At 42.2% G+C, this 21384-nt stretch overlaps 1 protein-coding gene across 1 annotated transcript in view; it reads left to right on the top strand.

Moving 5' to 3' along the window:
• The window catches only part of Znf25 (zinc finger protein 25), a 17473-nt gene extending 3250 nt beyond the window's left edge, over positions 1–14223 (top strand). Inside the window, exons 3-6 of the mRNA XM_055604206.1 lie at positions 9585–9711; positions 9972–10067; positions 12554–12617; positions 13018–14223. Of these exons, the coding sequence (XP_055460181.1) occupies positions 9585–9711; positions 9972–10067; positions 12554–12617; positions 13018–14080 (1350 nt within the window). The 3' untranslated portion in view covers positions 14081–14223. The remainder of the gene's footprint in view (positions 1–9584; positions 9712–9971; positions 10068–12553; positions 12618–13017) is intronic.
• Positions 14224–21384: the final 7161 nt, after the last annotated feature.

Below are 21384 nucleotides of genomic sequence, written 5' to 3'. Positions count from 1 at the left end.
GTTAGTTAGTTAGTTAGTTAGTTAGTTAGTTAGTTAGTTAGTTAGTTTTGTTTTGTTTTTTTGGTTTTTGTTTTTTCTAGACAGGGTTTCTCTGTGTAACCCTGGCTGTCCTGGACTCACTTTGTAGACCAGGTTGGCCTCGAACTCACAGAGATCCACCTGCCTCTGCCTCTCTTAAGTACTGGGATTACAGGTGTGCACCACCATGCCCAGCTCACTTCAGTGATTTTTTTTATGCAAATAAATATATTGAGAGTTTTTCATGGCATATCTTTTATGTTTGAAAGAACTGGCAGAAAAACTGTGGTTATTCGGAATTAACAAAGTCTCACTGTGTGTAGCACTAGCTGGCCTGGAACTCACAGAGCTCCTCCTGCCTCTGTCTCCAAAGTGCTGGGACTAAAGGCATGCACCACCACATGCCCAGCAACAAACTTTTTTTTTTTAATGAAGTAAGTCTGTCACTTCCAAGAAAAACAAACAAACAAAAACAAAAAACCTGTTAGTATTTTTTTTTGCTAATATTAAAATTTGATTAATGTGAAAATTAGAACTTGGGAAATCTTATGACCTCCATAATGAACATGACAACTTCTTATATAAAAAAAGTTTCTGATTAGGTCACTAATGATGCTAACAAATATGATTTTAAAGATAAATATAAAATTCATCAGTATTTGACTTGTGTTTCTGATTATGTTCAGAGATGTAGTCAAGCAATTTGAATGCAAAGAAGTGAAAAACAGATTGTGTGTTTATTAGGGAACACTGTTCTCAAAGGTAATAATCGAGGAGACTCCTGAATTTAGTAAGAGGAAGCCAATTGGAAATCAAGAACGCCATTGCAAAACCATAGCACTTCAGTCAGAAGAAATGAGAGATAATTCATTTTGGCACAAAATATGCATGACTGTGGCCTAGGAACGCAAACTCAAGTGCCATGTCCCAATTTGTTAGCAGTTTCGTGAAGTTTTTGCAGTAACAGAAGAAAGTCATTAATCAAGGTGCCTTAAAAATGCATTCTTGAAAGCATCAGGTTGGCAGGTTAAAGTGAAGAAGGGAAATCTGCAACAGGCCTCAAATATTATCTGATGACTTTGTTGGTCTTTGTCTTGTACATTCCAAAAGGAGTTAACGAGGGATGTTAGGTGAAACACAGAGGAGGGATATGAATGGCTATGAAGAAGGCTGGAGGTAGACAAAGGGCATTTGACTTTGGACTTGTAATGCCCCAGGGCTCCATAATTACAGATACAGTCAGTAAACTTTTTTCACATCAGCACAGCCTTTTCCTGAGCTCTTCAGTTCTTAGTTCTCCCTGTCAGTTAAGCATCTCCTTTTGTGTGTGTGGAGGGCAGATATTGTTTGATTTCCAAGATGGTAGAATGACTCTTTCCTAGGAAAGCAGGTCCTCAGTAGACAGGGATGCAATCTTCAAGAGAGAGAAATAGTGGTTAAAGGCAATCCCTGGATCAAATCCACTGTCCATCATGATCTCGATCTGACTGTTTTTTTTTCCCTCTCTGCCTCTCAGAACATTTACTGATGACATAAAATAGGAATATTATACCTAAACTTAAAATATGAACACAATATGGCCATGTTAAGTTACAAATCCTTTAGCTGCTCCATTCTCTCCCCCCCCCCCACCAGAAATCAAGACAGTCTTTCTTTACACAATGCACAAAACTATCTCCCCAACAAAAGGGAAATGGACTCAGAGTCCCACCCCTAGCCAAAAAAGTGTCTGCAATTGATACCTGCTGGGAGAGGGAAGATCAGTGTTCTCCAATGGAGTGTTACTGGGTGTGTCACCCACAGTCCAGGGTAGGCCCCACGTGAGTAGTTGGCTGCCACAAAACTGACACCAAATCATGTTTTTTGCGTGATTTTTTTTTCTTGGTTTGTTTTAGTATTTTTTTGTCATATTGATTTTGTTTCTTGTTGTTTTTTTTTTTTATTTTCATTTGAGGAGGAGGAGAGAGAGAGTGTGTATGTGTATGTGTGTGAGAGAGAGACAGAGACAGACAGAGAGAAAGACAGACAGAGAGAGAGAGAGAACAAACCTCAGGTTGGGTGGGTAGGGAGGTGAGAAGTATCCAGAAGTTAGAAGACCAGAAATAATATAACCAAAATAGTACTGTGTGAAAAAAAAATTTAATTAAAAAAGTCCAATGAAAAAGATAAACATTCTTAAATGATTTCAGGAGATGCCACAAGCATCATTGTGCTTTAAGGTTTCATACAAGTGTATGCTGCCTGTGGAATATGTTCCCGTTCACCTCTCCATCGTCCCTCTTTTCCTTCCCTTACATTAGTCCTCTTTGTCGTCTGTGCAGTTTCACTTTTATTCTTGTGTCATATGTACGTGTGCGGTTTTATGTGTCTGTGTAGTCCAGGGGCCTCAAGTGAGTGAAAACACACTGTCTGTCATGCTGAGAATGGCGTGACCCGGTTTGTCGGCTGTTGCGTCTCTTTACCTGAAAGTCACCATGACTTCCCTGCTCCTTGAGGCGGAAACCCCACTGGTTGCAGCTGCCATGTTCTCTTTATCCATTCTGTTCTTGGACACCTAGATAGTTCTACAACTTAGCTGTTACAAAGAGTTCTTCATTGTGCCTTGATGTGCAAACATCTTCATGATGTGTTGATTTAGGTTTTAATTTCTTATTTTATAATCAGAAAGGGAAAGGGGATTCCAGTGGGAATTGTAGCGTTACTTCTCACTAGTAAAATATGACTACTTAATATTTTTATAATACTGGCTAGCTATACCGTAGTATACCTTAAATGCCATTTAATCAAGAAACATGGGCCCTTAAGCGATGTGGGCATCATGAATGTTTTTGCCATTTTGGTGCTGATTGTTCTTGTGAACCTGGATCTTTGGATATCCTTACAAGAGTTGAAGTTACTTTGAGAGAGAAGTCTCAGTATGTCAGAGAGCTTTTCCAACCCTTTAATTTGTTGTATTATTAACATTTTAATTTTTTTTAATCCTTTGAGAATTAATTCAATATATTTTGATCATGTTCAGTCCCAAGTCCTTCCAGATCTGCCTCTACTTCCCTGTGCACCCAACTTTGTATCTTCATTAAAAAAAAAAAAAAATTAAATCCAACATACTTTGATATATGTCACCTTCCCCTGGAGCCAGTCTGCCTGCAAGGAGCCACATCCTTAGAAAATGTTCTTTCTGTGCTGGCAGCTATCAGTTGTCAGCTAAGGGTGGAGACTTCATCCACCTCCCTCCCCCCTCTTCTTTCCCATCTCCCTCCCCACCCCACGCTGGAATTTCATCTGGCATGAGCTCAAACAGGTCTTGCTCATGCTGTCCTAACAGCTGTGAATTCCTTTGGGCAGCTGCCTCAAAATACCATTTAATTATGGTTTTTATCCACCGCCTCTGGCACTACAGCCTCTCCACCGATCCCTGAGTATTGGGAAGAATGTAATACACCTTTCCCAATTTAGCCTACTTGGCACCTCCTATTTGGGGTCTACTGCAATCTCCTCTTCTCCACACCTGGCCCAGTTGTGGGTCTGTGTTAATCAATCGACCGCAGAAAGCAGCTGCTCTGATGAGGGCTGAGAGATGCCTTACTGTATAGCGATTAAAAACTTAGGGGGTAGTTTCTTACATTCGTTTAGCAGAATAATCGCAGTTCGTTCTTCCCTAGGACCTAGCCAGCAGCTGTTTTTGGTTCGGTTAATAGTACCAGGAATGAGTTCTATGTTGTGAAGCAGGCCTTAGAGCCGGTTGGTTTCTCCCATAACATTTGTGCCGCTATGTACCAGTTGGCGTATCTTGCCAGCATAGTCAGTACTGGGGCCGAGTAAGATGGCTGGTGATTTTGCCTTGTGCATAGATCCTTCCAGCACTGTGAAAGCTAGCCAGTAAGGGTGCAGCTTCCAGGTTGGTACCAGCTTGACTTCTCCATGTTGAGTGACATACATATATATAAATATAGCAGCTCAAGAAGTCTGGTGCTAAGATTTATATTTGATAGCTCAGTGTATCTAGGAGAGGAGTTGGGCCCCATTACAGAATGACTCCATTTAAACTCGTTTTATATATGATTTTTATGTACATATTTTAGGAAGCTTCTATAGTAGTTTTACATGTTGCTTTTCTTTCTTTCTCTTTCTTTCTTTCCTTCCTTCCTTCCTTCTTTCTTTCTCTCTTTCTTTTTTCTTTCTCTTTCTCTTTCTTTCTCTCTCTTTTTCTTTCTTTCTCTTTCTTTCTTTCTCTCTCTTTCTTTCTTTTTCTTTCTCTCTCTCCTCCTTCCTTCCTTCCTTCCTTCCTTCCTTCCTTCCTTCCTTCCTTCCTTCCTTCCTTCCTTTCTTTCTTTCTTTCTCTCTCTCTTTCTTTCTCACTCTCTCTTTCTTTCTTTTCTGAGACAGTGTTTCTCTGTGTAGCCTTGGCTGCCCTGGACTCACTTTGTAGACCATGTTGGCCTGAGACTCACAGAGATCTCCAGCCTCTGCCTTTCAAAGCGCTGGGATTACAAGATTGCATATTGCTTTTCAAAGGCTCTCTAGCCTGCCTTCCATTTCCCCATCCAACTTAACTCTAATTGTTCCATTATTCCTCTTCATACCACTTGTGTTCTAGTCCCCTTCTCTTGAACTCCCCCCCCCCCCACCCCGCATGGCCTATACTAGTTTCTTGCTTTCTATAGTAATTTAAACAGGTATCTAAAGAGTTAAAGTTAACATGCACATATGAGAGAAATATGTAACATTTGTCTTCTTTTTCTATTTTTGGTGAGGGTTACTTTCAGCTCTATTTATTTGTCATCAAACTTCTTTCTTTTTTAACAGCTGAATAATATTCCATTGTGTATATGTACCACCACATTTTTATTTTCCTCTCATCACTTGATGGACCTTGAGGCTGTTTCCATTTGCTGGCTCTTGTGAATACAACAGCAGTGAGCACGGATAAGCAAGTATCTGTGTAGTAAGATATAGAAGCCTTTGGGTATGTGCCCAAGAATGGCCTAGCTAGAACACACAATAGGTATGGTTTTAGCTTTCCTGATGCACCTCCACACTGATTTCCAGAGTGGCTCCATGGGTTTCCACTCCAACTGCGAGTGAACAAACCTTCATTTTTCCACATACCCATTCCAGTATTTGTTTCTTTGATCTTAGCCATTTTATCTAGGACAAGATGAAATCTCAAAGTACTTTTAATTTGCATTTCCCTGATGGCTAAGGATGATGAACATTTAAAAAACAAAAAAGGTATTTCTCAGCTATTTGAATTTTATCTTTTAAGAATTCTTCTTTGTTCTGTGCCTCAAAAGTTTCAAAAGTTGGGTTGTTTGTTTTCTTGGTAATTAGGATTTTTTTTTTTTTTTAGTTCTTTGTATATTCTATGCACTAACTGTCTGTCAGATGTAGGCTTCCTCTTTGCTTGGATGGTATTATTCTTTGCTGTACAAAAGCTTTTTAGTTTCTTGTAGCTCCATTTGTCATTTGTTAGTCTTAAAGTTTGTGCTATCAGAGTCCTGTGCCTATGTTGAGGCATATTCCATACTTTCTCGTTAATGAGATTTAGGTCTTATATTGGGGTCCTTGGTCCATTTGGAGTTGAGTTTGTGCAAGGTGAGAGATAAGGATCTAGTTTCATTCTTTTCTGTGTGGCCATCCAGTTTCTGTTAGTTATAGCACCGTCTATGCTTTCTCTCTAGAGTGGTGTTTGAATGGCGATGCTGAGAGCAGACATCTTTGCTTTTCCCCCTTTAGCTTAAGGGGAAAGAATTTAGTCATTCACTGACTATAACAGTGGGTGTAGATCATGTAGAAACACCTTTGATCAAATTAAGGAATTCCCTCATGTGACAATTTGCTGTCACCACAGCAAATGCCCTGTCAGCTTACAAGGAGAAATGGATTGTTTTGGCTTATGGCTTCAGAGGTTCCAGTCTATGACCAGTCAGCTCCACCATGCCTAAAAAGGGACCAGGGTTGCACGGTGCTCTTCAGTGGCATACACTCAGCGACATGAATCTAACTAGACCCTCAACAGATCCTGTCAGGTTCCTGATGAGCCTTTAACCACATGGACTTTTGAAGGACGCTTATAAATCAAACATTGTGCCTTCTTCCCCAAGTTTGTGCCATTGACATTTTTCATAAATGCCAATTTTGGAGATGAGGGTGTCCCTTTCCTTTTTTCAGTTTGTAGTGACAGGTAATCAGTCACGCCGGCACTGGAATGCTGAGCCAGGGTTGCCGTGCTAGGACACTGTCGGCTTCATAGATTCTGTATTCAGCCTGCTCAGATCTGGTGCTGAGCTTCTTCAGTGGATTCTGTGTTGCTTGTTTTTAAATTTTTTAAGAAGTATCAGGTTTCATGTGGTCATTTTGGAACAAAAACTGTTGGGTTGATTCCCCTATTCCCTGTTCTCCCCCCATCCGCATGACCTCCCCACTTTGCACCCCTCCACTCATCCTCGTGACTCCCTTTCTGCTTTCAGGTTGTGTATGTCCCTTCTGAACACTTTCTCTCCATCCCTTCGTCTCTTTTTTTAGCTTCGGGATCTACGCCTGCACTCATCTCACATACAGATGTGTAAGCTGTGAGCTAATGTGTTAAGCCCGTAGCCACACACACACACACACACACACACACACACACACACACACCCCACACTGGCCAAAACAAACTTGAAGAGGAAAGGGTTTATTTGGCTTACACTTCTATGCCACAGTCCGGCATTGAGGGAAGTCAGCACAGGAGCTCAAGCCGGAACCTGGAGGAAGATCGGGAGCAGAGGTCGCAGAAGAACACAGCTTACTGGCCCATTCTTTCTTGCCTGCTCAGTTTGCTTTGTTATATACCCCAGGACCACCTTCCCAGGGATTTTTAGGAATATATAACTTGCTTTGCTAACAGAAGAACTGGATTTTGAACCAACGCTTGAGCAATATTCTCAGACTCCATAATGAAATCAACTCTTACTGTGATTTGGTCAGGAAGAAAACAAATTCCTAGACCCAGGAAGATATCTTAGTTGGCAAAGCACTAGCCAGGCCAACTATGAGGATGTGAATTTGATCCTGTGTAAGAAGCTGGGTATGTTAACAACTTTTCTGTTGCTGTGATAAAACACCATGACCGAAAGAAACTATGGAGAGTTTATTTTGGCTTATGGTTCCAGAGGAGTAAGAGTCCCTCACAGCAGGGAGTCCATCACAGCGGGGAGGCATGTCAATAACCAGCATCCACGGTGGCAGAAGCGGGAGGCTCGAAGTCCGCACTGTCGGACACAAGCACCAAGCACGCAGCAGAGAGTGAACTGGGAGTAGATGAGGCTGTCTGACCCCAGAGCCTACCCCTTATTCCATGCTTCCTTCAGGAATACTGCAACACCTAAATCTCCCCAAGGTGGGAGCCAACTTCAGGGAAGCTCAGGTCCAAGTGAGAGATCCTGCCTCAAAAACCAAACCGAAGCAAAAACCCAAAGCCAAACACGTGGACACATGGACACACGGACTTTCATGGACACACAGACCTGCATATAATCTCTCTCAGAAGAAGTCACTGAGCAGTCATGTGATACTAACATGACAATAAAGCACAAGGCAAGGGTGCTTACTCCTCAACTGATGGGAATGATCCCCAAACAAAGACAGGGAAATCTTGATATAATTCTTTCACATAAAGTAATTGTGATAGGAAAGAACCTCAAAAAAACAGAAACTAGAGCCTATGGTAAAAATGGAAAAATAAGTGGATTAACTCAGGGGAAAAAAAATAACAGAACAGAAAATGACCTAAGATAAAAAAAAAAAAAAAAAAAAAAAAACACCCAAGGGAGCAGAGTCATGAAAGAAATGATAATGCATGATGCAATGCATGATAGGAGACACGTGACAAGAACCAAGTCACCCCAAGCAAAGTGACAAGGGAAAAGCGGGTGAATAAAATGGAGACCCTAAACAACAACACCACACAGCCAAAGAGACTACGATTTCAGAAATCCGCAGATAACTCAGTCCATGCACTCTAAAGGCCCCCTTTGTGCCTCAGAGAGGTAACTGCCAGTCTTACTTAAAAGTTAGGGAGAGTCCTCTAGTTTCCAAGGGAAATGTCCAACTCACCTGGTAATAAGAGATAAATAAAAGAGGCTTAATTCCTTCCTTGTTAGGAGTTCTCAATTCCACGTGCAATCTTATTAGCATTTATGAGAAAACACAGTACAGGTTGGTTAGGTAAAGTCCCAGGAACCACCGGGAGGAGATGGGGAAAACCAGGTCTTAGGTCAGGTATAGAACAAATAACATATTTAGAAAGGAAGAGAGGAAGCAGGCTAGTGAGTTGAGGAAAGAACCCCCAAACCAAAGGGACACCTTTCCTGATTTCAGCAAACAAACACATAAAGCAGAAACAGTAGGACGTGTTTTCAAGAAATCAAGGAAACCGAAAACCTAAGAATGTGTGTGCAGCGAGGCACGGTGACGCGCCCAGGAGACGGGAGCAGGGGAACTCTGTGTTTCATGCCAGGCTGCTGTATATAAATGTAATCCTTCTTTACCTTCCCCGTTTCCCACCCCCGAAGAAGCATGAGTGTGCACCAAATTGCTTCTTCAATGAAATACTACAATTTAGATCTTGTGGAGTATAAATACAGTAGGTTTAACAGGGAATTTTATAGCCTTAATGTGTTTCTTTCAACAAAATGAAAGAAACTGGAGTTGGGCATGGTGACGTCCGTTTGTAATCCCTTTATCCAAAAGTTTGAAATGGGAGGATGACAAACATGAGGCCGTTTAGAACGATCCTGTCTCAACCAATTAGAAAAAAAAAAAGTCATGAAAACTCTAGCTCCTACCAAACCACGTAGGCGCTATAGGACCTGTTCTCATTTTCCTCCCAGGGGTTTATTCTGTCTATCTGATTTAAAAAGTGGGACTGTGCAGATGGCTCAGTCAGGAGAGTGTGTCTGTGCAAGCCTGAGAGCCTGAGCCTGGATCCCCAGCACCCATGTAAAAAGCTGCGTGTAGCTGGATGTAATTCAGGGCTAGGGAGGCAGAGACGCGAGGATCTCTTTCTTTGCATTCTGTTGTCCGCCTTCGTGAATTAATTAACTCAGCCCTATGAACTGTTTTCACTCTGCATCATTCCCGTTTTCCTAAAGTTGCTGTTCCCCATTTGTCCACCCCACTGCCAATTGTGAACTTATTTCTAGCTTATATTAGATGGTTTGACCACATAATAATATATAACAGCTTTCCCACAATGCAAATAACTGTTACCATCTGAACTCCTTGTGTCTTGAACAAACTTCTGCCAGAGCATCTGCTACACATACTGACATTAAAATTTTATATCTTTTCCTCCTTATCAAAAGATAAGTTCCTTGACAAAATGTGCAATTGCTTTATTATAGCTGGCCAGAGTGAATATCACGAGGCTACTCCGAGCTAGTTTCATGTGTTAGCTTTTTCTTTTTTTCTCTTTTGTCCTGGGGTTAAACTCAGGGCCTTGCAAATGCTCTGCTGTTTGTCTAGCTCCCAACCTGGCAGCCTTCCTGACGTCGCTTCAAACTGAATTGAAATTGTTGTTTCAGGGACCCGTGACATTAAGAGATGTTACTGTTGAATTCAGCAAGGCAGAATGGAAGCTACTGACCCCTGCTCAGAAGTCTCTGTACAAAGATGTAATGTTGGAGAACTACCGTCACCTGGTCTCTGTGGGTGAGAAAAATTTCCTCGTATGTAATGCCCAGTAGTTTCCATTTCTGCTCCCATTTGCTGGAACTCTACACAGGTCTATATAAACTCTATAAAGGTCTCTATAAAGACAAGTGACCCGAAGTTAATCTGTTTGGAAATACCAGAAAAAAACATGTGTGTTCCCACCTCTTCATTTAGAGAATACATTTTTGAAGCACACGTGGGATCGTACCTCTCTTCCAAGGGATTTATGTCATTTCCTTTCTCTTTATCATTACTAGGTTATCGTGTGGTTAAGCCGAGCGTGATCTCCAAGTTGAAGAAAGGAAAAGAGCAGGAGCCGTGGATATTAGAATTTTTACATCGCAACCGTGGTGGTGAGTGAGGGAAAAACCGTGTTGCATGTGGGCCCTTTGAAATACCCGTCGAGAATGCCTTTTAAAACAGGAGTCTTCCTGAATTCCCTATAGTTTCAGAAATGATTGAAGATGCTCTCTTCATGGGTTTAAATCCTAAATCACACCAATTTTTCTTCTCTCCACCTAAACCCCTATTTTGTTACACATTCTTAAATCAGGTTTACCTCTCTTTCCTCTGTTGAAAATAGGATTCCTATGCTATCTTGCCTCAGATTTCTATCTTTTGTTTTCAAATTTCCAATTATCCCGTACTATTGGAGCATGCGACCACAAACCTTAAAAATGTTTTCACATGCTGTCTCCCACCTTTTTCCTATTAACAACAAAATACCTGTTACTCTTAACATCAGTTTTAACTTCCTGTTCTGTCGTTAAGCTTTGAATTCGGATTCTAAATCATTGTGTTGCTTGTAGTCATATTATTTTAGCAGACCCGACGTTTCTGTCTGGGTTTGTTCTTAGCATGAAGCTCCTCATGTCATTTGTGGTGGTTTGACCAGGGGACTCCTGCCTCATCCCTCTGACTCGCGTGCAGTGCTTGATATACACTGCTTGTCCGTTAGCTACTTGCTGAAAGAATGAATGTTTAATAACAAGAGATACTGCCTGCCTTCTGCTTTATTATAAATCCTTCAAGGGCTACCCCCTCTTAAAACTAAATATTGCATTTTTATGTTGAAAACTGACTCTTCAATATCATTATCTACCTGTTGTCATATTTTGTTTTCTTACTCGAGTTACAAAAACCTGAGACTGGACCTCAGGTTGACCTTCCACACATCTCCCTTTGTTTTCTGTGGAATAATTTTTAGAGGTCTGTAGTAAGTTGGGAGAAGAGATACAGAAGCTAAAATATGAAAACAGAACTCATGACTTGTGTTGAACCATGGGTAAATAGTGCTTTAGAAATACAGGATGTGATGGTCAGGATAACATCAGGATTGGAAATCTCTGGTGTGACAACTGGGAAATTATCCTACTCTATAGATTGCTTGTTCCCTGATTGTGTGTGTGTCTGTCCTTCCTTTCAAGTGCATGTGTTCCTAGACGCTCATGTTCAGGTGAAAATTCAGTGGAAAGGAAATGCCTAAACCACAGGGATGTTCCTCTACCCATGAGGAAATTGATGTTCTGAGACATTCACTTGCTATCGACATTGCTCTGGACAGATGAAGAAGTTGATGAGCTTGTGCTCTGCTAACTAGTAACCCTAGTCCATCTGCACTTTGATTTGTGGTTTCAGCTAGCCACGGTCGACCACAGTCAAAGACAGTAAGTGGAAAATTCCGGAAGTCGGCAGTCCATAAAATTTAAGCCGCCTGCTGTTCCGACCCTGTGGTGTAATCTTGCTCTGTTCTTCACTAACAGGAATAATCTTTTTCTCTGCTATGGCCACACTATATGTGCCGCTTACCTTAGTCACTTAGTGGCCATCTTGGTTTTCAGATCAATTGTTGAAAGGCCGTAGCGCCCATGCTCAAGTAATTCTTATTTTACTTTTTAACAGTCACAAAGCATAGGAGTAGGGATCCTGGATATTCAGCTATGCCAAAATGAAACCTTAGGGCACTTCTTTTTACTAACGGGGAAGGAAGTATCATAGGGAATTATGCATAGGGAAAAAAAAATTGTATAGTGCAGGCCTATCCGTGGCTTCAGGCCTCCAGTAGGGAACTGTTAAACGGTAATCTATGTTTGTAGGTGTGAAGACCTGTATGTGAACCCATTAGTTCCTTTGTCCAGGTACTCGGTGCTCTTGAGTATGGATGTAAGCAGCTGCCTTGAATTTCTGCCTTCACGTCCCTGCAGTGAGGGGCTCTAAGCCTGAACTGCAAACCGAATAAGCCCTGTCCTTTTAAAGCTCTTTGTAGCCAGCGTTTGGTACTTTCTGGGTTCTTTCTTCACGCTTCCCCACCCCCTTTCTTTTTCCCTCTTAAGCCCCTAACACTAGATAGGAGAGAAAGAAGGGTAGAGAGTGAAGGTATCGTTAGACAACTCCCTGCTCATGAGGGGCATTGAGCTCCTAACCAGAAAAAATAGTGGGCAACCGTGTTCAGGAAATAGGGGTGTGCATACATGTGTATGTGGGGATGGGGGAACAAGGGGAGCGAATGCATGAGTGTCTGTGGCTCAGCCAGCTTTCCCTGTTGTTACACAGTTCAAAGTCCTGAACCCAGGCAGCAGTGCCTCTCGCTTTTAGGCTACTTTTCCCAACATTCACTAACATACTTGAGACACACCCACGGGGTCGACAGATCTAGATTCTACTTAAGAGTCTCTAGATTAACAGTGAAAACAAATGGTATAGAGGAAAACTTCATTTGAGAGTACTTCTGTCAAGACAGCCTTGCCTGAAGACTAAGACTCAATTGTTAATCACAATGGTTTGTAAAAAAATAAAATTAAATTAAAAAATTAAAAAAAAAATCTTGATTTCTTTGCAGACAAGCAGCGGAATGTTCGTGACCCCAAAGCCAAACACCAGGAACCCCAGGCTGGAACCTCAAGGCAAGTTTAATAATATGTAACATGTAGAATAGAAGCTTTGGGAGGAAGAATGGTCTTGCTTGAAATACTTTAGGTGGACTTAGAATGCCTTCCTAAGGGGCGTGATGTGGGATCAAGAGAGTCAGACTTCATTTTTGGTTTTTTTTTTTTTTCTTTCTTCTGAACTGTGCACTAACAGAGGCTTCATTATAAAAAAGCACAGTCTAGCCATTAAGAAACCCTGAGACAGGAATTCAGTAGGAGCCTCATTCTGTCCAGTGTGGATCAGTGTTCACAGGGGAGAAGCCCTTTGAACCTGACAAACAGGATTACCAAAGTCACCGTCAGAGTTATCCAGAGAAAGCACAACATCGAAAAAGCTCTGGAAGTCCTACTAACGGATTTGGAACTTTCTCTCTAGGAAAGAACTCACAAAACGCCGGAAAACTCCCGCCCAGCACGAAAGCTACGACTGTGGCGAGTGTGGAAAGTCCTTCTGCAAGAAGTCGGCCCTCACGGCGCACCAAGAGACACACACCAAGAGGTCCTATGAGTGTGAGAAATGCGGGCAGTCTTTCTATAAGAGCGAAGACCTCACGGTCCACCAGAAAGTCCACACCAGAAAGAAGACCTACCCGTGTAAAGAGTGTAACAAAATCTTCTACCACCTGTCCTCTCTCACTAGACATTTGAGAATCCACGCAGGGGAGAAACCCTATGAATGTAGCCAGTGTGATAAGTCGTTCTACCAGAAGCCACACCTCACGGAACATCAGAAAACACACACGGGGGAGAAGCCCTTCGAGTGTAAGGAGTGCGGGAAGTTCTTCTACGTGAAGGCCTACCTCCTGGTGCACCAGAAGACACACACGGGGGAGAAACCTTTCCAGTGTAAGGAGTGCGGGAAGTTCTTTTCTCAAAAGTCACACCTCACAGTCCACCAGAGGACGCACACGGGGGAGAAGCCCTACAAGTGCAAGGAGTGCGGGAAGCTCTTCTCTAGGAACTCACACCTCAAAACGCACCAGAGAACTCACACGGGGGAGAAGCCTTACAAATGCAAGGAGTGTGGCAACTGCTTCTACCAGAAGTCAGCCCTCACTGTGCACCAGCGAACGCACACCGGCGAGAAGCCCTTCGAGTGCAGCAAGTGCGGGAAGACCTTCTACTACAAGTCAGACCTCACCAAGCACGAGAGGAAGCACACCGGGGAGAAGCCCTACGCGTGCGCCGAGTGTGGCAAGTGCTTCTCCGTCAACTCGGTGCTCCGATTACACGAGAGGACGCACACGGGGGAGAAGCCCTACGAGTGCGAGGTGTGTGGGAAATCCTTCTCTCAGAAGTCGCACTTTGTCATCCACGAGCGAAAGCACACGGGGGAGAAGCCCTACAAGTGCCAGGAGTGCGGGGAAACCTACATCCAGAAGTCACAGCTCACGGCCCATCAGAAGACACACGCCAAGAAGGGGAAAGCTAGCAAATAGGGCGAGTCCAGAACGCATCCTTCTGCTCTGGTCCACACAGGAGGAAAACCTCCTAAATAGTGAGATAGTGAGGAAAAACTGTCAGCCATGTTTTTCTGGGGTTTTTTTGGTTTGGTTTTGTTTTTTTTTTTTTGTTGTTGTTGTTTGTTTTTTGTTTTTTGTTTTTTTTTCCTGTATAGAAACATCAGCAAATGCACAGAAAGAAATTCTGTGATGTTATTAGGGAGAACTTTGTAGTATGGTCGACTTTCGTAAGTGTCAGGTGGCAGAAACTGTGAACATTGTAAAACATGAAGGAAACCTTTTCTTTCAGAAGTTACCATGTAGGTGCCATATAGAAATAACTATATGGGGCAGAACTCCAGTAATTAAGCAAATTTCCAGAAGTTTCCATCATAGCACAGCACATAGCACCACCCATTCAGTCCACCGTGAGGAATTCTCATGGGTGTCTCTTCACACAGTTGGACTCATCTTAAAAATATGAGAGAAATAGTGCATAGATGCAGCAGGCACAGAAGCCTTGTCAAGAACGCACCCATCACTGAATGTTAATCATATTAATACTTTAATCATACCTACATAGGTATTGGAAGTATCTTCACACTGTTAATCATGTTGCCAGGGTCCAAGGTTGTTTTTTTTTTACTTCCTACAGAAACCAACCAACCAACCAAAACCAGAAACCAATAAATATCCCATATATCAAAGCTATTTAAAGAGCAACAATAAGAAAAGAAACATCATTAAACAAAGAAGTCTTTTAATAGGTAGGATGTAGGGGTGTGTGTGTGTGTGTGTGTGTGTGTCTACAAAACACATTTCTAAATGTGTGATTTGCTCCTGGAACCCGCTGTGGTTGTTCCTGAGCGCAGCAGCTGTAATTGACAGTGATTCTCACTGGTAGCATTGTTACTGTAGCTATGTTGGTGTATACTTTAAATGCATAACGTGTCTTTTCACCTATCTCCTCGTGCTTACAAATGGGGTCAGCCATTGTTACTAAATGGACCCCTCAAAAGAAACAATGTTTTTGTAATTTTTTCGGCTGTATCGTGAGCGGCTGAAATCTGGGTGGGAAATGCCTTTGAGCAGCTGCTGCTCCTACAGCAGCAGTATTCACTTTTCTTGTTGCAGATGTGGTGTCTGTGTTTGTGTTGCCTATGAAAAATACCTCATGGTTTTTCCTTCCTATTCTTGGTAGCAGAGGCAACATGGCCAGTGGCTGAAAGTGAGACTTTAGGCCCCCACTACCTTGACCCAGATCCCAGCATGCCATGGGACTCCACTGTGCCTAAGCTTCTTTCTCTGTGACAGTAATGGTAGAAACATCCTAAAATTACCTGGAGGTTGAAATAAGTTCCTATTTTAAAACTCTTAGAACAGTGTGTGTGAAACATAAGAACTCAGCGTTAGGTATTACTTCCGTTAATTTTTATTCCCTGACCCACACAGTGAAAAGGTTGGCAACACACTATCTCCCACCTTGTTGCTGTTAGTGCCTTGACTTTATTTGGTTGTGTATCTCCCCACGGTGGCTCAGGAGCAGATCCTGAGTAGGCAAGGCCTGGGGTTGATGCCCCATAGTCCATCGGCCAGATCCACAGCCCATTTTTTTATAGCCTGTAAGCTGAGATTAGTTTTATATTCCTTAATTATTGCAAAAGTTAAGTATTTTGTGAGACATGAAGGTTGTAGGAAACAAAACTTCAGTGTCTATAAACGAAGCAGTTTGAGAACACTAATACAAACCCGTTCATTTGCGTTCTGCCGGTGGCTGCCTTGGCACTGTGCTGGCAGAGGGAAGAGCAGACCACGCGGCCAGTAGAGCCTAGGACTGTGATGACTCAGCACTTTACCACATGGGTTTTTGTTACTCAGAGCTGCCCACACTGCAGCCAGTCCTGAGCCCACTCTTAGAGATGTTCTATTTGCCAAACATGGTGCAGCAGTGTGTGTGTGTGTGTGTGTGTGTGTGTGACTTCTGTGAAGTATGTTCGTTTTGTGCATTGTATTTCTATGTGGAAAGAGCCTAGGCTTAGAAGTATTTTTCCCAAAGAAATGTGTTGTTGTTTTTTTTTACTTACTGAATGGTTACAACGTCAAAACAAATCTCCTGATGAAATGTAACCCGTATGTGAAAGAAACATTGCCTCAATTAAATGGAATTGAATTTTCAATTGCTCTTTCCCGTGATATCTGGTTATTTTCTTCCAAGTCAGTGACCAATTTTTCTTATGTCATTTATAATTTTCTGTCTCATAGTAACATGCCGTCTCTATTATTATGAGTGTGTGTATGTATTTGTGTGTGTGTGTGTGTATGTATGTGGGGGGTGGGCACAGGGGCACAGGCATGTCCTGGCTCCATGGGGAGATGATTGCTTCCAGATATCTGCTCTCTGCTTCCTTTCACTGTTGTTCTGGAGATCATAGTTGGCCATCAGGCTCGCGTGCAGCAAATGCCTTTAGATGCTAAGCCATTTCACCAGCCCCCAATCTATGCAATGTTTAACTAATATAATGTAAGCACAAAACATAATGCCTGACTCTGGTTATATGAACTATAAAAATGTTCCTGTATTTCACACGGATGATCCTTGACGTAGAGCGTTTTGAGTTGGCCTTATAACTGTGAGCACAGTGCCCATTTGGCAGTAACCATCCTTCAAATGTTAAAGCTTTAACTCTTCCCAGGTAAATGACGAGAATGTGATATTCTTTACTCCCCTTCAAACCAGACACTTTCTTAGGCATTGTCTCAAGCCATAAATTAGTAGCTATAAAACCAGATCAAAGACAAGTGTAAGATGTGGACAATGATTCATCAGGTATACTTTAGCCAGAGCCACACTAGCCTGTGACAGCTCCATGCTTCCGAAAGCCTGGCCTAGCTTTCATTCTGACCTGGCTTTGGAAATTAACAGATTAGCTAAAGCCTTGGTCTAGTGTTATGTTTTTTTACACTAAAACTCAACCATTCTCTCAATACTGTTGTTTGTTTTTTTTTAAAACAAAAACAAAAAAAAACCACCCATCCTCTATTTCCACACACTTTGTGTCATTTGAGCTTTGTTAGCAATTTACAAATACACCTGCTAGTGTATTTGTCTTTCTCTATGTTGTACCCCCTTTTCTTTTAGCCCACCTAATCACTTATCCTTGGCCCCAAAGCACCCCTCTAAAACATATCTCTTATTCTCATCTTTCCTCTCTTTCTGGCCCTCCAATCTTCCTACTACTGCCTTCTTTCTTTCCCTCATCCTTTACTTTGCCTAATCCCTCTTCCTCAACCCCAAAGGCCACCCCAGAACCTTATCCTTCACCCCTGCCCTTGCCTATAATGCTCCTCTTGTACAGGGTGTCTTATCCCACCAGCAAGCTTGTTCATGACCTCCATTTTGTGTGTGCACTATTGGAACCATTCCAAAGTTCCATCTTTCCTTCACTGACCACTTGGATCCTAATGACCACACATACTTTGCCTGTATAACCCTAGCAAGCCTCCCAATCAACTGATCACAATTACACACTCTGCATCCATCCTTCCAAAAGTCACATTTAATGAAAAGTCCACACCCTACCTTAATATATCTCTCTGGTCCAAAGTAAATCATTAGGTTTCAGATCTCATTCTTACCACAGGTATCAGAGTTAGGGGAGGGTCTTATGGATTGTATTTTTACTGCCCAGGGACTAGTCATAGAACTCACAACTAACTGCATTAACCTACGGACTTTTGATAATACAGGAACATAAAATTGTCACATAATAACTGTAGTCTAGAACTATTGGACTCTAGATTTGCCGACCACTGCTCAAATGGTAGGGTATGCTAAAGTAAAAACATGTTGCCTTTCGTCTTAGGGTTTTATTGCTGTGAAGAGACTCCGTGACCAAAGCAACTCCTGTAAAGGAAAACATTTAACTGGGGCTGGCTTGTAGTTTTAGAGGTGTAGTCCATTTCCATCATGGCAGGAAGCATGGGAGCATGCAGCAGACCTGGTGCTGGAGAAGGAGCTGAGGGTTCTACATCTTGATCTACAGACAGCCAGGAGGAGACTGTGTTCCACACTGGGCGAACTTGAGCATAGCAGACCTCAAAGCCTATAGTGACAAACAAGGCCACACCTCCTAATAGTGCCACTCTCTACAGGCCAAGCATTCAAACACATGAGCCTATGGGGGCCATGCCTATTCAAACCACCACATCTTATATCAACAAATCTTCACAAGTACAACAAAATCTCTGAAACATCAAGGATGCCAGTGATTTTTTGAGATCAAGGAACAGAAAAAGTATATCATGAGGTTTGAAGTAACTGGCTGATCATATATGCCCAAGTTACTTTCCTCCCAGGGACTATTTACATTCATCTTTCTGTTTCTTCCACTTGGTCCATGCCTTTTTTTTTTTTTTTTTTGGTTTGGTTGTGTTTTAAAAGACAGGGTTTCTCTGTGAGGCTTTGGCTGTCCAGGAACTCTGTCGACCAGGCTGGCTTCGAACTCAAAAAGATCTGCCTGCCTCTGCCTCTCAAGTGCTAAGATACCATTTTTAACCTACATGTCAAGTTTATTTCTTCTGTTGTTCAACAGTTCCATCTCCAGATGATGCTTTGCAAGTCTTTCAACCAGCAAAAGTTCTTGCCGGGCATGGTGGCACAGTCCTGTAATCCCGGCACCCTGGGGTTGCAGAGGCAGGGAGATCTCTGTGAATTTGAGACCAGCCTGGTCTACAAAGTGAGTCTAGGACAGGCAAAGCTACATAGAGAAACCCTGACTCGAAAAACCAAACAAAACCAAAAAATGTTCCAGTTCTTTTAAAACTTCTTGGACCAGGTATGTAGATCTTCTATAAAAGCTCCCCATAAGTATGGTTCTATTTTCATGGCACTCCATGAAGCACTTGCCATAGCAACAACAACAACAACAAATATTGGTAAGGTCTGCTCAGCAACCATGCTAATCTCACAGAAGTGACTGGTCCCGCAGGTCTGTCAACGGAGATCCTGAATGGGGGAGTGGGAATGAAAAAGGGGACAAGGGCGCGAGAAATGAAGACCAAGAGAGTATCTCTGATCAAAGTCTCTGTTTATTCGAGTTTTCCATACAACTATATAAGCAGAAGCAGAAGGAATGTAATTGCCTTTGGCAGGGTTACTAAGTGACTAGAAATCACAGGATGGTCCACCAAGATGTGCTAATAATGGTAATTTGGAAAGTTCCTCAGAAGAGTTACTTAGGAAGCCTGAGGGAGAGGAGGATTTAAGGTATTTCAGGAAGATGATCTTATCGAAAGCCCCGGGTCAGCCAGGAATGCACTATTGTATCCGGGCAGTAGTCCGGTCAAGCCAGATGCCAAAATTCAGGGAGCAGCAAGGTGCCAGAAGGCCCCCGACACAGAAGCTGCCAGAGAACAGAGCTCACCAACTCTCTGAGAGTAGGTCTGTTGCTGCCACGAGTAGAAGGGTAAAGCTGAGAAATTAGAAAGGGATGAGGTCCTTATCTGGGAATTTCCACAGTGGTTCAGAGAGTGTCCCCCAGAAGAAAACAGGGGTTCGTCTCTGGATAAGCCATGAAAGTGAACTTATGTACATATTTGTGGCTAGTCAAGCTTAACCTCGTCCCAGCAAGGCACTTTGAAATAACACAGCCACTCAGTTACGTTAAACTGAACTGCTTTCTTGCCTCCTATGAATTGTAACTCTCCTGGTCAATGTGATTGCAAAGACACCCACAACCAAGCACCAAGGGCATGGGTGAGGTCTTATTGACACATGGGAAAGTGTTTCCAGAAAAACCTTGGAAGATCTTTTAGTCATTGCACATCCAGAAATATTTCATTGTTGCCAAATATTTTATGATTTCCCTAAGTTCTACGGAACCACACAGAGATTTCTAATGTGGTTTGGTAAACACACATTTTTTACCTCTATCTGCTGAGAAGTTTAGATTTACTTACACCCCAGAAGTGAGCACAGTTACAGAGCTAAGACATCAAAGTCTCTAACAATAGGTATTATTTCCCGGGGTCCTCAAGAAATGGCTGGTTCTAGGGCCAAGTAGTGGAAATTCAGGTTGCGTCTGTACCATCTTGTCGTATCAGAAAGTCAGGAAATGCTTTTCAAGAGTGATAGGAATATATTAAAAGTTTCTAAGAGCTCCCAATGTCCAACGTTTGAATACTGAGGATCATAATAATATACTATTGTTAGATCATATTAAGAAATAAAAAGTGTAAGAAGGAAAGGCCCTGACCTAAAACACTGAATAACAACAACATGATCCAAATGATGATCCAAAATGATGGTTGGTATATTTTAAAAAGCCAAATTCAGAATCTACGTTAAAACCATATTGCATTAATTTGGAATTCTGGGAAAGGTAAAACCACCGTATATAGAACAAATCAGCCTAAGAAGGGAGGGCTGGGTAAGGGGGAAAGTAGATAGACACATAAGTCCATACTAATGTAAGTAACATTGGATAAAGAAATGGGAGCAAGGAAATATTTCCTCTCAAATATATCAGGGCTGGAAGACAGGATTGAGAAATGATTATGAACTGGCAGGGACTAAAAAGATTTGTTCCTGGAGCAAAAAAAGAAAAAAAAAAAAGTGGGAAAGAGGAAATTTGAATAAATCCTGTAGTTTAGTTCTTTTCATGTTAAATGTTCCTCAGAGACACCATCTGCTAACATGAGCTAAATGTGAGGGAAAGCTAAGTTAATCTGTTTTTATTTATTTTTTAAGATTTGAGTCTCCTATAGCCCAGGTGAGCCTTGAACTAGCTGTGTAGCTGAAAATGACTTAACTCTTGCTCTTCCTGGAGACTGGAAGTGTGGCTCAGCGGGGACAGCTATCCTTTTGATGCTATTTAGCACTAGGCTGGTGGCTTGTCTCTCTCCTTAATCCAGAGAATCCCCACGTGGACGCTAGAAGTCCTTTCCGTTTAGATTACTTCCCAGGGTTTTAAATTTGCTTCACATTCGTAAATTAATTATCTGATTTAATTAACATATTCCTTAATTTCCCCCTCACCTCTCCTCTCCTTTTTCCATATCTAGTTTCCCTTCTTCCACAGCCTTTTCTTCCCCATATGCTCCTACCCATCCATATAAATAAATACGCAGATGCAAACAACCTGCCGGGTCCCCTCCAGTGTCGCCTGCGTGTATATGTTTCTGGAGCTGACCCCTTGGTATCAGATATCCAGTCGTGGGGCTCATCTCTGGGCAAGACTAATTTTCCCTCTCTCAGCAGCTGTCAATCGCCCGTAACTCTTCATCTCGGGATGACAGGAAAA

The sequence above is a fragment of the Psammomys obesus genome, unplaced genomic scaffold (genome assembly GCF_907164565.1).
Source record: "Psammomys obesus unplaced genomic scaffold, mPsaObe1.curated_primary_1811, whole genome shotgun sequence".
Taxonomy (NCBI): domain Eukaryota; kingdom Metazoa; phylum Chordata; class Mammalia; order Rodentia; family Muridae; genus Psammomys; species Psammomys obesus.
Note: the sequence above shows the minus strand (reverse complement) of the source record. Positions and strands in the feature narration are given on the sequence as shown.